Raw genomic sequence first — 13,538 nt, 5'->3', positions numbered from 1 at the left:
CCTCCTTTATCTCTCTGTTCTTGCTACATTGCAGGCAAAATGACCTTTGTAGAACATGTAGCTCCCTACTAAAACAAGAAATAAGAGTAAAGCCCTTAATTCTTTTTTATTATTTATATGTTTATTGATTTCAGAGAAGAAGGGAGAGGGAGAGAGAGATAGAAACATCAGTGATGAGAGAGAATCATCAATCGGCTGCCTCCTGCACACCCCCCCCACCCCACTGGGGATTGAGCCCACAACCCAGGCACGTACCCTTGACCGGAATCGAATCCAGGACCCTTCAGTCCACAGGCCGATGCTCAGGCCGACGCTCTGTTCACTGAGCCAAACCAGCTAGGGCAAGCCCTTAATTCTTACTGTGGCCCAGGCCCTGGATAATTTAGTTTTTGCATGCCTCTGTTTCTACTTGTGTAGCTCTGACCATGACCTACTCTGCTGAAGCTACACTGCACTTTGGCTTCTTATCTGACATGCAGAGTAATTTTTATTCTCAAAGCTTTTGCCTGGAATGTTCTTTGAATGACTGGCTCATTCTCATCCTTCAGGTCTCAACCTTAGTGTCATCTCTTCAGAAAAGCCTTCTTGAAGTTGTTTGTCCCCCATTAACAGAAAACCCTACTTATTTCCTTTCTAGAACTTATCCCAACAGACAGTTGGGATGGACTGGTCTGTGTCTCATTTGTGGTCGTTGTCTGTTTGTCTTACCAACAGAACCTATTTGTAATTTTAATTTATTTGCTTACAATTGTTTTGTTTTCTGTTTGCTGCACTGGACAAGCATCTTGTCTGTCTTGTTTTCTATTGTATTTCTAGTTTCTGTGGGTCTGGCATATATATGTGTTGAATGTTTATGTCCTTTAGTTTTGAAGAGTGAGCCCAGGTGACTGACGTAATTATCATCCATCTTATATTATTATGTGACTAGAGGCCTGGTGCATGAAATTCATGCACAGGTAGGGTCCCTAGGCCTGGCCTGCAATCAGGGCTGATAGGGGCTGATCGGGGCCTTCCTTCCACGCTGCCCCCTGGTGGTCAGCATACATCACAGTGAGCAATCGACCTTCCAGTTGCACTCCCGAGGGGACACTTTGCATATTAGCCTTTTATATATATAGAGTGTTATCTCCCTAATGGGATCCTGAGGTACTTGTGGGTAAAAGCTAAACCCTATACATTTTATTTTATTTTATTTTTTTTAAATATTTTTTTAAATTAATTTCAGAGAGGATGGAAGAGGGAAAGAGAGATAGAAACATCCATGATGAGAGAGAATCATTGATTGGCTGCCTCCTGCATGCTCCCCACTGGGGATCGAGCCCGCAACCTGGGCATGTGCCCTTGACCGGAATTGAACCTGGGACCCTCTGGTCGATGTTTCTCTCTCATCGATGTTTCTAACTCTCTATCTCTCTCCCTTCCTCTCTGTAAAAAATCAATAAAATATATAAAAAAAAAAAAATAACTGAATTGAATTGACATGATTTTCAAGACATATGTTCAGTCTCTTGAAAATGTCTCCTAAAACAGTGGATTCCGGTCAAGGGCATGTACCTGGGTTGCGGGCACATCCCCAGTGGGAGATGTGCAGGAGGCAGCTGGTCGATGTTTCTCTCTTCTCCAATAGAATATTCATTGATGTAGAGACAACTGAGGTGGACTGGTCCATGTCTCATTTGTCCATGTCTTCCCAACAGACCCTCCGCATCCTGGATGAGAGTGTGAAGATGCTTAAAGAGCGTCCAGGGATGGCAGAAGTCCCTCAGCAGCAGATGGGTGTTCCTGTGGTAAAATTGGAGAAAGAGTTGCCATGGGGCAGGGGAAGGGAGGATCCTAGTCCTGAGACTTTTCGGCTGAGGTTTCGGCAGTTCCGCTACCAGGAGGCAACTGGTCCCCAGGAAGCCCTCAGGAAACTCCAGGAGCTCTGTCGCCAGTGGCTGAGGCCTGAGCTGCACACCAAGGAGCAGATCCTGGAGCTGCTGGTGCTGGAGCAGTTCCTGACCATCCTGCCCCGGGAGTTCTATGCCTGGATTCGGGAGCATGGCCCAGAGAGCGGCAAGGCCCTAGTGGCCATGGTGGAGGACTTCACAGAGAGAGCACTGGAGGCCAAGGCGGTGGGTGAGAAGGGTGTCTTGGGTCTGGTTTTGTTGGTGTGGAGAGAGGAGATTTAAAGAATTGGAAGGTTTGTGGAAGCGTGGGAGTAGATGAGGTGCAGAATCTTTCTCTGTTCCTGTACTCCCACATGTACTTTTTTTGGGGGGTGGGGTGGGTGAAGGGTAGCAGTGGAGTTTACAGCAAGAAAAGCCATTCCCAGGGATTCTTTTTTGGTCATTAGGGCAGAAACCTGACCAGATGTTCCTGTGAGCCTCAGACTCAAAAAAGGCAGTTGTGGTGGATTCCAAGGTCCCTCCTAGACCCATTCTTCTTTAGGCAGAGCTGATGTGGGAATGTGGGGAAGTCTACTTGGTGAATATTCTTACTGAGAAGAGTTGTCTGTAATGGTGCTGTTTCCACGTCTGGGACGTCGGCTCAAATGGCTCACATAGCGGTTCTGTGGTCGTGGTCTGGTGACACCAAGTAACTGCACCGCAGATGCTTCCTTAGACTCTGGTCATGTCTCTGTCACTCTCTAATACAGCCACCTGATTTTTGGGAAAGAAGAGAATGACTTTTTTTACTAGCTAATTTAAAACAAAATATTTTTATTGATTTCAGAGAGGAAGGGGGAGGAGAGAGAGATAGAAACATCAATGATGAGAGAGAATCATTGACCAGCTGCCTCCCGCATGTCCCACACCGGGAATCGACCCCACAACCCAGGCATGTGCCCCCACGGGAATCGAACTGTGATCTGGTACATAGGTGGACTCTCCACCACTGAGCCACGCTGGTTGGGATCATTTTACTTTCATCATCTGCAACTGGGGAATTTTTTTTCTAGTATCGAGACAATATTTTGGCTCTCTGTGATGTTATGGTAGGATTTGACCTATATTGAGTCAGACAGGACCCTTATAAAATGGCATGGATACATAAAAGTTGCTTAGAGCTTGAGAAAGGAGTTTAGCTTCCTTTTCACCTTCTCACTGATGTCCTGGTGAAGAGCTGAGCCACCGGTCCCTTTCCCCTGAAGTTGGAATGATTCTTTTATTGGCTCTTTCTTTAGGTTTTATTCAACTCCCTTCATAACAAGGCCTCATTCTAAATAGGTTTTGGGACCTGTTCTTAGGTTCCATGCCACGTGCAGGGAGAGCAGGAGGAGACAGCACTTTGCAGAGGCCCTTGGGAAGCAGGTGTCCACCTGGGACCAGTGGAGGTCAAGCCTGAGTGGGGGATGCCCCACGGGGAAGGTGTTCAAGGCCTAGACCAAGGCACCGAGGAGCAGCTCAATCAGGACCCTGGTGCTGCGACACAGGCCTTCCAGGAGCCGGGTAAGACGCAAACAGTAAAGAAGTAAGGGCACAGGAAAGGGTGCTTTGTGCCCTCTCCCTCCCCCTTTCCTTTACAAACCCAGCAATTGATAAACTACGTGCAAGGTGTAATTCTGAGTTTTTCCGGCTACTTCCTTGACTTCAGTAGGAGAGAGATGAAGTGAAATACCTTCACTCTTTGATTTTATCAGGCAGTATCTGGGATCATGCTCTCTTGTCATTTGTCTCCTTTTCCTCACATCCTTTTTAGAAACCGTCAGGAAATAAGCCCCTGACATGTAGAGATACTTGTAAGTTAGCAGACCAACCACATCCCTAAAAGTCATGTGTGACTTTATTGTATTACTGAATCTCAAAGGGAATTATTTCCAGCATAGGGAGCATCCACAGTCCTGAAGGTACAGGGTGTATTGCGTTGGGACCATTTTCTCAGCTGAGAACAGGGTAGGGTACACCCAGACCCCTATCTGTCTGGAGTCTTTGGGTTCTGGGGTTCTGTGAATCAGCAGTGGACACCTTTGAATGAGCTAACTGTAAGATAGCACTAATCCTGCTCATGTTTTTTTTTCTATCTGCTCAGCTGTTCCAATTCTTCAGGCTGGTCCTGGCCTCCCCACAGTGAACACTAGAGACCAAGAGATGGCAGTTGGGTTCCTCACAGCTGGGTCCCAGGTGAGCTGTGCCTCTGCCCTTCTGGTGATCATGATGTAGCTTTGAATGAGGTTCACTTTCCCCAGGATTTCTCTGCACAACAGGCCTCCAACCACAGAGTGGAATTATTCTACCTTTCTTGTCCTGACGGGCTTTGTTCTCCACTTCACCAACCTCAGCTGTTAATTTGAACTGAGCCTATACCTTATGGTCCAGGCATAAGGCTCAATTCCCTTGTTTGTATTACTCTCTGAGTTGTTTTAATTGACCCATTATTACTCTTTTAATAGTGAGGAGGAAGGCATTGTTGATAGAAACCCATAGGCCTGATCTAGGCTGTGGTGGTTGGTCAGGAGATCAGTAACCCTTTGTGGATACTTTGCTGCTGTTCTTCCTCTGGACCTCCCCACCCCCCACATCAGCAGGAGTGTAGCTGACGGAGGGTTGGGGCCTCTCAGGAGTGCTGAGCAGAGTGGTCTGTCTGGCCCCTACTTAAGACCAAAACCAGGAGTTTTGGTCTTGTTTGCACTTCTTAGCCTGCCGTGAGTCGGGGTAACTAGAGCAAAGATGGGGCACTCTTGCCACAGTGTAAGTATCTTCCATGAGATTACCAGGGAGGAGGGATTTCCAGTGTGGCACCTTTCTGAAAGGGACAGTGAGTCTTAAAGTGAAGAGTTCATTGTAGAAGGAAAAATGTCATTTTGCAAAAAAAAAAAAAGCAAAAGAAAAAAAGAGAAGTAAATCAGGTCTGATCTAGCTAAAGCAGAATTGGGTAAGATTTGATGCCTGTGTCATTTCCTATTCTGTTTTCTATGAAAAAGGTTTGGAGAAAATACAGAATGACAGCAGTGTGTTTTAATTTGGTCAGACCCTCCTTGTCTACCATAATAGTTCTTTATGGTATCATGAATGGCAATGCATTTATTTTAACAAGGCATTATTAAGACAGAGCTTTCCTAATGTTTACTTATTTCTGAGAGAAAATTAGTTCGAGCTGAAGGGGTAAATAGCAGCTCTCAGGCTTGATCAAGCTTGATGATTGAGTGGAGGAGATTGGAAAGTAGAAATTGGATACTGTGTTTAGTGGGTACAAACTGAGCATCTGCAGCAGAAACTCAGAAATAAATGGCTCAAACAAGTCCATTATTCTGTCATTAAACTGTCTAGAGGCAGGTACTTCTGCTCCCAAAGCCAGCTAGGGACTCTGGTTCCTTCCATCTTTTGCTCTGTTCTTTCCTAGAGTTTTGGCCCCTGTGGTCTCTGTTTTTGGTTTGCTCCTACTTCAGGATCATTTCTTTACTCACAGTAGTCTCCTGTTTCAGGGGTTGGGACCATTTAAAGATATGGCTCTGCCCTTCCCAGAGGAAGAGTGGAGGCATGTGACCCCAGCCCAGATAGACTGCTTTGGGGAATACGTGGAACCACAGGACTGTTCAGGTAAGACTGTTTCCATCCCACAGGTAAGAAACAGGCATTTTGGAAGCTACAGCCTTGCCCCAGATTTCAGAATCTGGTGCTACTGACAAAGGAAGGGGGTTTCATGGAGATGAGTAAACAGGACCAGAGAAAGAACATGGACCAAGGCTGTGAGAACTGGCTAGGCACATTCCTGTGTCAGGAGAGGAGCAGGCAAGGGCAAGAAAACACAAGGTAGTTATTCTGTTTGTGATGAGACAGGTTGGTCATTAGGATCCTCTGAGCATCTAATCTGTGTCCATCATTGAAGGGTACTGAGGGCTTGAGATCAAGAGAAAAGCAGTAAAAGATGGGACCTCTGATCTCGTTCATTCAGCATGTATTTATTGAGTGCCCCCTGTGTCGGTCCCATATTAGTAGCTTTGTGTTGGAGAGAACTAATATACCTGAAACCTTCGGAGCATGTAGAGTGTCTAGAGGAGGGTATGAGGAAGCACGGTAGGATTTTAGAGATAGGAGGTGTTGGAGTGCACCTGTGTCACTGAGCAAGCAGAGCCTCCATTTGGCCTCTCTCATGTGGTGGCTGGGTTTTACCTGAGGTGAGAGCTGGGAGAACTTGGTTGTCATGAACATGAAAAAAACTCATAGGAGGCAGAGTAGCAGGAGGGAAGAGTTAGCAGGGTAAAGGCCCTGCTGGGAAAGCCAGCAGAGGGTACTATAGGGGCTTGGGGACTTGCAAGTGAAGAATAGTGTGGAAAATCTCTGGGCTGAATGGGGAGCACAGTGGGGACAGGAAAAGAAATGTGGTTGGCCTTTCCTTTGTTTTGTCTAATTCTCTTTTCCCCCCTTTAGAACACTGTTTCTTGGCATTATGAGATAATAAATTTGGCAAGCATGGTAGTGTTAGATATTCTTATTAGTTGTATAAATATTATTAAGTAACTAGAGGCCTGGTGCATGAAAATTCATGCACTGGAGGGGGGTGTCCCTCAGCCCGGTCTGCCCCCTCTCACAGTCTGGAAACCCTTGGGTGGGAGGTGACCCGGCGATCAGGGAAAGGCAATGCCCCCATCACACCTCTGCTGCTGCCATTGCTGGAAGTGCAAGCCTCGGCCGGCCCTGGTCACCTGAGCCTTGGGTGGCCCTGGGTGGCTGGGCAGCTGACATCCGAGGCTTGCCTGCGCCTCGGGCCGGCCCTGGACGGCTGGGGGGCTGAGGGGACTGGGGGACTCCGGAGGCCTTGCCACGTACCTGCTGCCCCGGCGGGGCTGAGGGGATTGGGTGCTGCTATCTTGTGGCTGTGGGCACCACTGTCTTTGAGGGTGAGGCAGTCAGTTAGCATATTCCCTCCTTATTGGCTGTGGGCGCCACCATCTTTGCGATGGTGTGAGGGTCAATTAGCATATTCCCTCTTTATTAGATAGGATTCCTTTATGAGTCAGTAAGTATTCATTCATTTATTCACCCCAAAATCTTTATTTGGCATTTACTATGTGGCCAACACTCAGTCGCAATGAAGAGTTAAAAATAAAGGTGCTTGCCTCTATGATCTTAACAGTCCTATGAAGACCCCAAGTACCTGTAATAATAGTCATTATGGAGTAGTGTAAGGGGCACTAGAGGAAGGGGCTCAAGAGAACTGGGTCCAGTACAAGGTTGTTACACCATGAGAAAGAGATGTAAGATTGCTCAATGGTGGAGGATGTGGAAACCCTCAGAGATAACTGCCCAGTGCAGGGCCTTGTGCAGCATGTCTCAAATGGAGGTGCCATCATTCTAGTGTCTTACTTCCTGCCGGGATTGTACCTCTGCGAGTGATGTGACTGTGGGGGAAGGATTCTGCCCTCGTGTTCCCAGAGGGTTTTTACTGGCCATTTCTGACTGTATGTTTGTCCTCTTATCCACTCATTGTTTCAGAACAACCCAAACACTTCCCTAAGCATTTATGTTGAGTCTGGGTGAGATGAAATTCTGTTCCCAGGCATACCATCTGCTAGCCATCTCAACCTTCAGGTCTTCCTGAGATTCATTCCCAAGTAGTTACAGCTCTTGCAGTGATAGCTTTGTACGATTAGGCCTGAGAAAATAAACATAAGGCCCTGGCTGGGTAGCTGAGTTGGTTAGAGTGTCTTCCCCATACATTAAGCTTGCAGATTTGATTCCTGGTATCAGTGCATAAATAAGTGGAACAACAAATCTGATTTTTCTCTGGGTCATGTATTGCATTTAGTTTTAATTTTACTATTTAGAACACCTCAAAATTGGAAACTATCCAAATGAACATCAGTGAAACGAAGAAATAGGTTGGAATATATTCTTACACTGTAATACTATACACCAGTGAAAAAGAATGTAGTGTAACTACAGCTACAAACCATGATATGGGTAAATCTCACAAGCATGATACTGTGAGCAGAAGCCAGAAACAATGTGTGAATCAATTATGTAGAGTTCAAGAACAGGCAGATATACTTTATGGTGATAAAAGTCTGGATAGCACATACCCTGAGGGCAATATATAGTCACTGAAGGCGATGGGAAAGGAATTTCTGAGGGCTGGTAATGTTTGTTGAACTGGATGCTGTTTACAAGATTGTGTTCATTATGAAAATTCTTTGAGTGCTACATTTATGTTTTCTAAACTAACTTTCTTGATAAGTTTATGAAACAAAAGAATACATCAGAGGTGATAGCTGTGTTCTTCATATTTTTATCAAATCAGGAAGTATGTAATTTCTGTGTTGTTTTTGTAAAAAGTATATTTTTATTGATTTCAGAGAGGGAGAGGTATAAGAGAGAAACATCAGTGATGAGAGAGAATCATCTATTGGCTGCCTCCTGCATGTCTCTTAACTGGGGATCGAGCCCACAATCTGGGCATGTGCCCTGACTGGGAATCGATCTGTGATCTCCTGGTTTGTAGGTCGGCGTTCAACCACTGAGCCAGATCGGCTGGGCAATTTCTGTGTCTTTTTTTTTTTTTTTTTTTTAATCTTTTAATGACTTGCCTAAAAGGATTTTTTTTCCCATTTAAGCACCACTTGCCATTTCTCTCTTGGCTTCTTTGCTTCCTATTAATTTTTCTCATCTTTTTTCTCTTCCCCTTCTTCTGTTCTTCTATAAACAGTTCTGTTAATTTAGAGAGTGTAAGAGGGATCAGAGGAAGGACTTCTAGAAGGGGCAAGGCATTTCAGTAGCATTCATAGGCATTTCAGTCTTACTAAAGATGTTATGGTAGAGGTGGTCTGGTATAAGAATGTCAATGACAAACTGGGTTCATTTGTTCATCCAACAGTCATTAAGCACCTTTCATTAAGCAGGTTTATAATCATTGAGGAAGGCAAAACGTTTGGATGAATATAAAGTAGCATTTACAGTGAGGTCATATATAAGTAAGTGCAGAATAAGCAAAGTGCTAATTGAATACATATGTGCTGAAGAGACCCACGGTGAGAGAATAACCAGGGTGTATGTTTTTTTAAAATATATTTTTATTGATTTTTTTACAGAGAGGAAGGGAGAGGGATAGAGAGTTAGAAATATCAGTGAGAGAGAAACATCGGTCACTGCCTCCTGCACACCCCCTTATGGGGATGTGCCTGCAACCAAGGTGCATGCCCTTGACCAGAATCGAACCTGGGACCCTTCAGTCCGCAGCTGACGCTGTATCCACTGAGCCAAACCGGTTAGGGCAAGGGTGTGTTTTTTTAGAGGAAATCATTGAATTAGATTTTGAAGGAAATAAAAAAATCTGAATTAGAAAGTTAAGTGAGAAGACATTAAAATTTGGTAGACTACTCTGTGAAAAGGCATGGAAGTTGTCTTAGTTCAGGCTGCTACACCAGAATACTAAAGACTGGATGAGATGAGTGGATAAAAAAGCTGTGGTACATTTATACTATGGAATAGTATGCAGCAGTGAAAAAGAAGACTCTCTTACCCTTTGAGACAGCATGGAGGGACCTGGAGAGTATCATGCTAAGTGAAATAAGTCAGTCAGAGAAAGACAAATGTGATCTCACTCATATGTAGAATCTAAGTAACAAAATAAACTGATGAACGGAGTAGATCCAGAGACATGGAAGCATGAAACAGAGTGTAGAATCTTGGATGGAAGCGGGGGTAGTGGGGAGGGGATGTGGGGGGAGGGGGAGGTAATCAACCAAGGACCTTGTATGCATATATGCATGGGCCTAGACACAGACAATGAGGTGGTGAGGGCCTGGGCGGGTGGGGGTGGGTAGGCTGGAGGGGGTCAATGTGGGAAAAATGGGGAGATATGAAATACTTTCAACAATAAAGAATTATTTTTAAAAAGCAACTAAATAAATCTTAAAAAAAAAAAAAGACTGGGTGATTTAAACAATGGACATTTATTTCTCACAGTTCTGGGGGCTGGGAAGTCCCAAGATCAAGGTGTCAGCAGACACCTGCTGGCTTCCTGGCTTGCAGACAGCACCCTTCTTGACTGTCCTCTTGGCAGAGAGAGGGAGTGGGGAGGGGAGAAGAGAGATCTGTATATCTTCCTCTTTTTTATAAGGATTAGTCTCATTATGAGGGATCTTGGCCACATGACCTCTGTGTTTGTTCAGAGAAGCTCTGGTTTCTCCCCACCTCTTAATAGCAACATATTGGGCTTAGGGCTTTAACCTGTGAATTTGGGGTGGGGGTGGGGGACACACAGACATTCAGCCCATGACAGGTGGAAAGAAGTAAAGGAAAGTCTGGCTTTAGGGTCAAAGAATATAAAACATATTGAGGTTGGTGGTCAAATGAAAAAAAGAAGGAATTAGTTGTAACATAAATTAACCTTTTTTTAAAATTACAGATGCCTCACATTCCCCCCGCCCCCCAGCCTTCACCACAGTTGTCTTTGCCCATGGCTGTGCACATAAGTTCTTTGGCTAATCTCTTCATCTTCTTTTATCGAGTCCCTACCATCCCCCTTCACTCTGACATTTGTCAGTCTGTTCCATGTATCCATGCCTCTGGTTCTGTTTTATTCGTCAGTTTATTTTGTTCATTAGATTCCACACACTAGTGAAATTATATGGTATTTGTCCTCTCTGATTGGCTTATTTTGTTTAGCATAATAATCTTCAGGTCCATCGTGAGGTCACAAAGGGTGAGAGTTCCTTTTTTACAGCTGAGTAGCAGTCCGTTGTGTCAATGTATCACAGCCTTTTTGTCCACTCTTCTACTGATGGACATTTGTGTTGCTTCCAGATCTTCACTATTGTAAATAACATTTCTGTGAACATAGGGGTGCATATATCCTTTCTGATTGGTGTTTCGGGATTCTTAGGATATATACCCAGAAGTGGGATCGCTGGGTCAAAAGGCAGTTTCATCTTTAATTTTTTGAGGAAACTCCATACTGTTTTCCACAGTGGCTGTACCATACCATTCTGCATTAACATAAATTTACTTTCATTGCTGTTACAGAATCAGTATGTATCTCCTTTGTCCTATAGGCATTGGGAGCAAGGAAAAAGAGGCCAAAATCCAGCAGGCAGACCTCAAGGGGGCACTTGCTCAGGGGACCTCTGAGAGGTTTGGGGAAGCTGCTCTCCAGAGCCCTGAGCTTGGAAGAACCTGTGAGCAGGAGCCTGGTAATTCTGTGGGAAACATGCCAGGGCCTCCTCCCCAGCATGGCATCCTACCTGTACCTGATGACCTCAAGACTCACAGCTCCTTCTGGAAGCCTTTTCAGTGCCCTGAGTGTGGAAAAGGCTTCAGTCGGAGCTCAAATCTCGTAAGACACCAGCGAACCCATGAAGAGGAAAAATCCTATGGCTGTGTTGAGTGTGGGAAAGGGTTTACTCTGAGAGAGTACCTCATGAAGCACCAGAGAACCCACCTGGGAAAGAGACCCTATGTGTGCAGTGAGTGCTGGAAAACCTTCAGTCAGAGGCACCACCTTGAGGTCCACCAGCGGAGTCACACGGGGGAGAAGCCCTACAAGTGTGGGGACTGCTGGAAAAGCTTCAGCCGGAGGCAGCATCTTCAGGTGCACCGGAGAACGCACACTGGGGAGAAGCCCTACACCTGTGAGTGCGGCAAGAGCTTCAGCAGGAACGCTAACCTGGCCGTGCACCGGCGAGCCCACACCGGGGAGAAGCCGTATGGGTGCCAGGTGTGTGGTAAACGGTTCAGTAAAGGGGAGCGGCTGGTCAGACACCAGAGGATTCACACAGGGGAGAAGCCCTACCACTGTCTTGCCTGTGGGAGGAGCTTCAACCAGAGGTCCATTCTCAATCGGCACCAGAAAACTCAGCATCGCCAGGAGATTCCCGTGCAGTAAGGGTGCTCTGTGGAAATGCATCTTGTGGCTAATACAAAGTGCTGGACAAGGCGGGACCTTCTGGGACCACCAGATGGAGGGAGACCGTTCTGGAGGATGTTATTCACCTTTACTCACTGAAGGGTTTGGAGGGGGTGTTGAGGGTTATGGGGTGCAGAAAGACACCTTGACCCATTTGTTCAAAAGGAAAAGGGCAAGGCCAGGCTCATTTTGAGTTCCCAGAGAGCACAGCCTCTCCTATCTCTTACCCAAGTAGTGCTAACAGTTTTTCTTACCGTCTTTTGGGGAAACAATATTCTGAGTTTTAGTTCATGTTGAGGTTGTTCTCCTTCAGTGGGATGTTCATATCCACCTCCTGAGCAAGTCTGGTAGTGAAGGCAAAATTTTGTCCATTGTTGGCAGCTTGAACTAATTTTTCTGTGGTCTGTATCCTGCCTGCCAGGATACGAACTCTTATCTACTTTCTTCCCCCCACTCTCTTTTCCATTTAACAAATATTTATTGAACACCTACTATATGCCTGGCACTGGGAAGACGGTGAATGAGACAGATGAAACCTTTTTCTCCCAGAGCTTTTGATTTAGCACTGGAAACACACACAAAACCATTATCGTGTTCTAAGTCACATTGTGGTGAGTGCTGTGTAAGAAGATATTCTTGTACTCACTCATTCTGCTCTTCCTGCTTGGGTGCTGGATCTTTCCCTCCCTAGTCAGGATCACTCAGGCGGCCTCGTTTATTTTACTTTATTTGTAGCTCCCTTTGAAACATTCTACCCTCATCTGTAAACTTTCCCCATTCCATTCCTTGTATTATAACAACTGTCCACACATTTATTAGGAAATTAATATTTTGTTATTGATCACTGAATAAACATGAGAGTATTTTTAAAAGCATTCAGTTCTGTATAAAGATCTAATTAAGTCTGAAAGGTGAACTAGTATTAATACTCTATATTTGATGGCATTTTGCAGTACATAAAATGCTTTTCTCTGTGTTCTCACTTGATTAATTCCACACATATTTATTGAGGCCCAACAGTGTGCCAGAAGCACTTGTCGGTGCTTGACATATATCAGTGAATAAAATCGGAAAATCCCTGACTTCGTGGAGCTTACATTTTAGTGAATGTATTTGATCTTCAGAACCACCCAAAGTGGAATGCATGGATGCTCCCGTGAACCCTCTGGACCTGGGATCTGAGCCTATGCCTTGGTCCTGTCAGCTTCTTGCCCTGAAATGCATTTGCCACCTATGTCTTGTTACTGAATAATCTCTGTCCTCAGTGCATCTAGATCCTTGTCATCTGAGGTGCTTGGGGTCTTGAATGCCAACTGGAAGTGATGAGATGGTAGCAATCTGTTTTGCATGAGTGCCAATTTAGGAAAAATAAATATGTAGGCATTTAAAAAATGCATTTCTTTAAAAATGAGAAGATGCAGTATTTGTAACTGTGTTTAAGCTTTTTAAATATTATTTTGCCATCACTAAAGGGTTTTCTTTCTGTTTGAAATTCTGGAGACCGCATAATTCACATGGACTGCACTGCAGTGTTGTAATTCTGTGCCTCTGAATGCTGTCTGCTGAGTAAATTAGTCTTTTGACTGTGTACTATAATTACAAGATGTAATTTGTCTCGTGATGCCTCTTAATATTCTTTCACTGGGATTTTTTCCCCCCATTTTCCATTGTAAATAAGATAAATGGTGATGACTTCAATACAAGGAATTGCAATA

The 13,538-nt window shown here is 44.9% G+C and overlaps 1 protein-coding gene across 7 annotated transcripts in view; it reads left to right on the top strand.

The window, feature by feature from the left end:
• The window catches only part of ZSCAN25 (zinc finger and SCAN domain containing 25), a 17,783-nt gene extending 4,245 nt beyond the window's left edge, over positions 1–13,538 (top strand). For 5 of the 7 annotated variants that reach the window (XM_014453501.2, XM_014453531.2, XM_006081051.3 and 2 more), the window contains 5 exons: positions 1,698–2,114; positions 3,230–3,431; positions 4,012–4,103; positions 5,405–5,519; positions 10,973–13,538. In XM_014453501.2, coding sequence (XP_014308987.1) covers positions 1,728–2,114; positions 3,230–3,431; positions 4,012–4,103; positions 5,405–5,519; positions 10,973–11,802 — 1,626 coding nt within the window. In that variant the 5' untranslated portion in view covers positions 1,698–1,727 and the 3' untranslated portion in view covers positions 11,803–13,538. Of the gene's footprint in view, positions 1–1,697; positions 2,119–3,229; positions 3,432–4,011; positions 4,104–5,404; positions 5,520–10,972 lie in introns of those variants that run through there. The other 2 variants (XM_023761067.1, XM_023761028.1) reach the window with 2 other exon arrangements.

This window comes from Myotis lucifugus, unplaced genomic scaffold, assembly GCF_000147115.1.
Source record: "Myotis lucifugus unplaced genomic scaffold, Myoluc2.0 scaffold_0, whole genome shotgun sequence".
NCBI classification, from domain to species: Eukaryota; Metazoa; Chordata; class Mammalia; order Chiroptera; family Vespertilionidae; genus Myotis; species Myotis lucifugus.
Note: the sequence above shows the minus strand (reverse complement) of the source record. Positions and strands in the feature narration are given on the sequence as shown.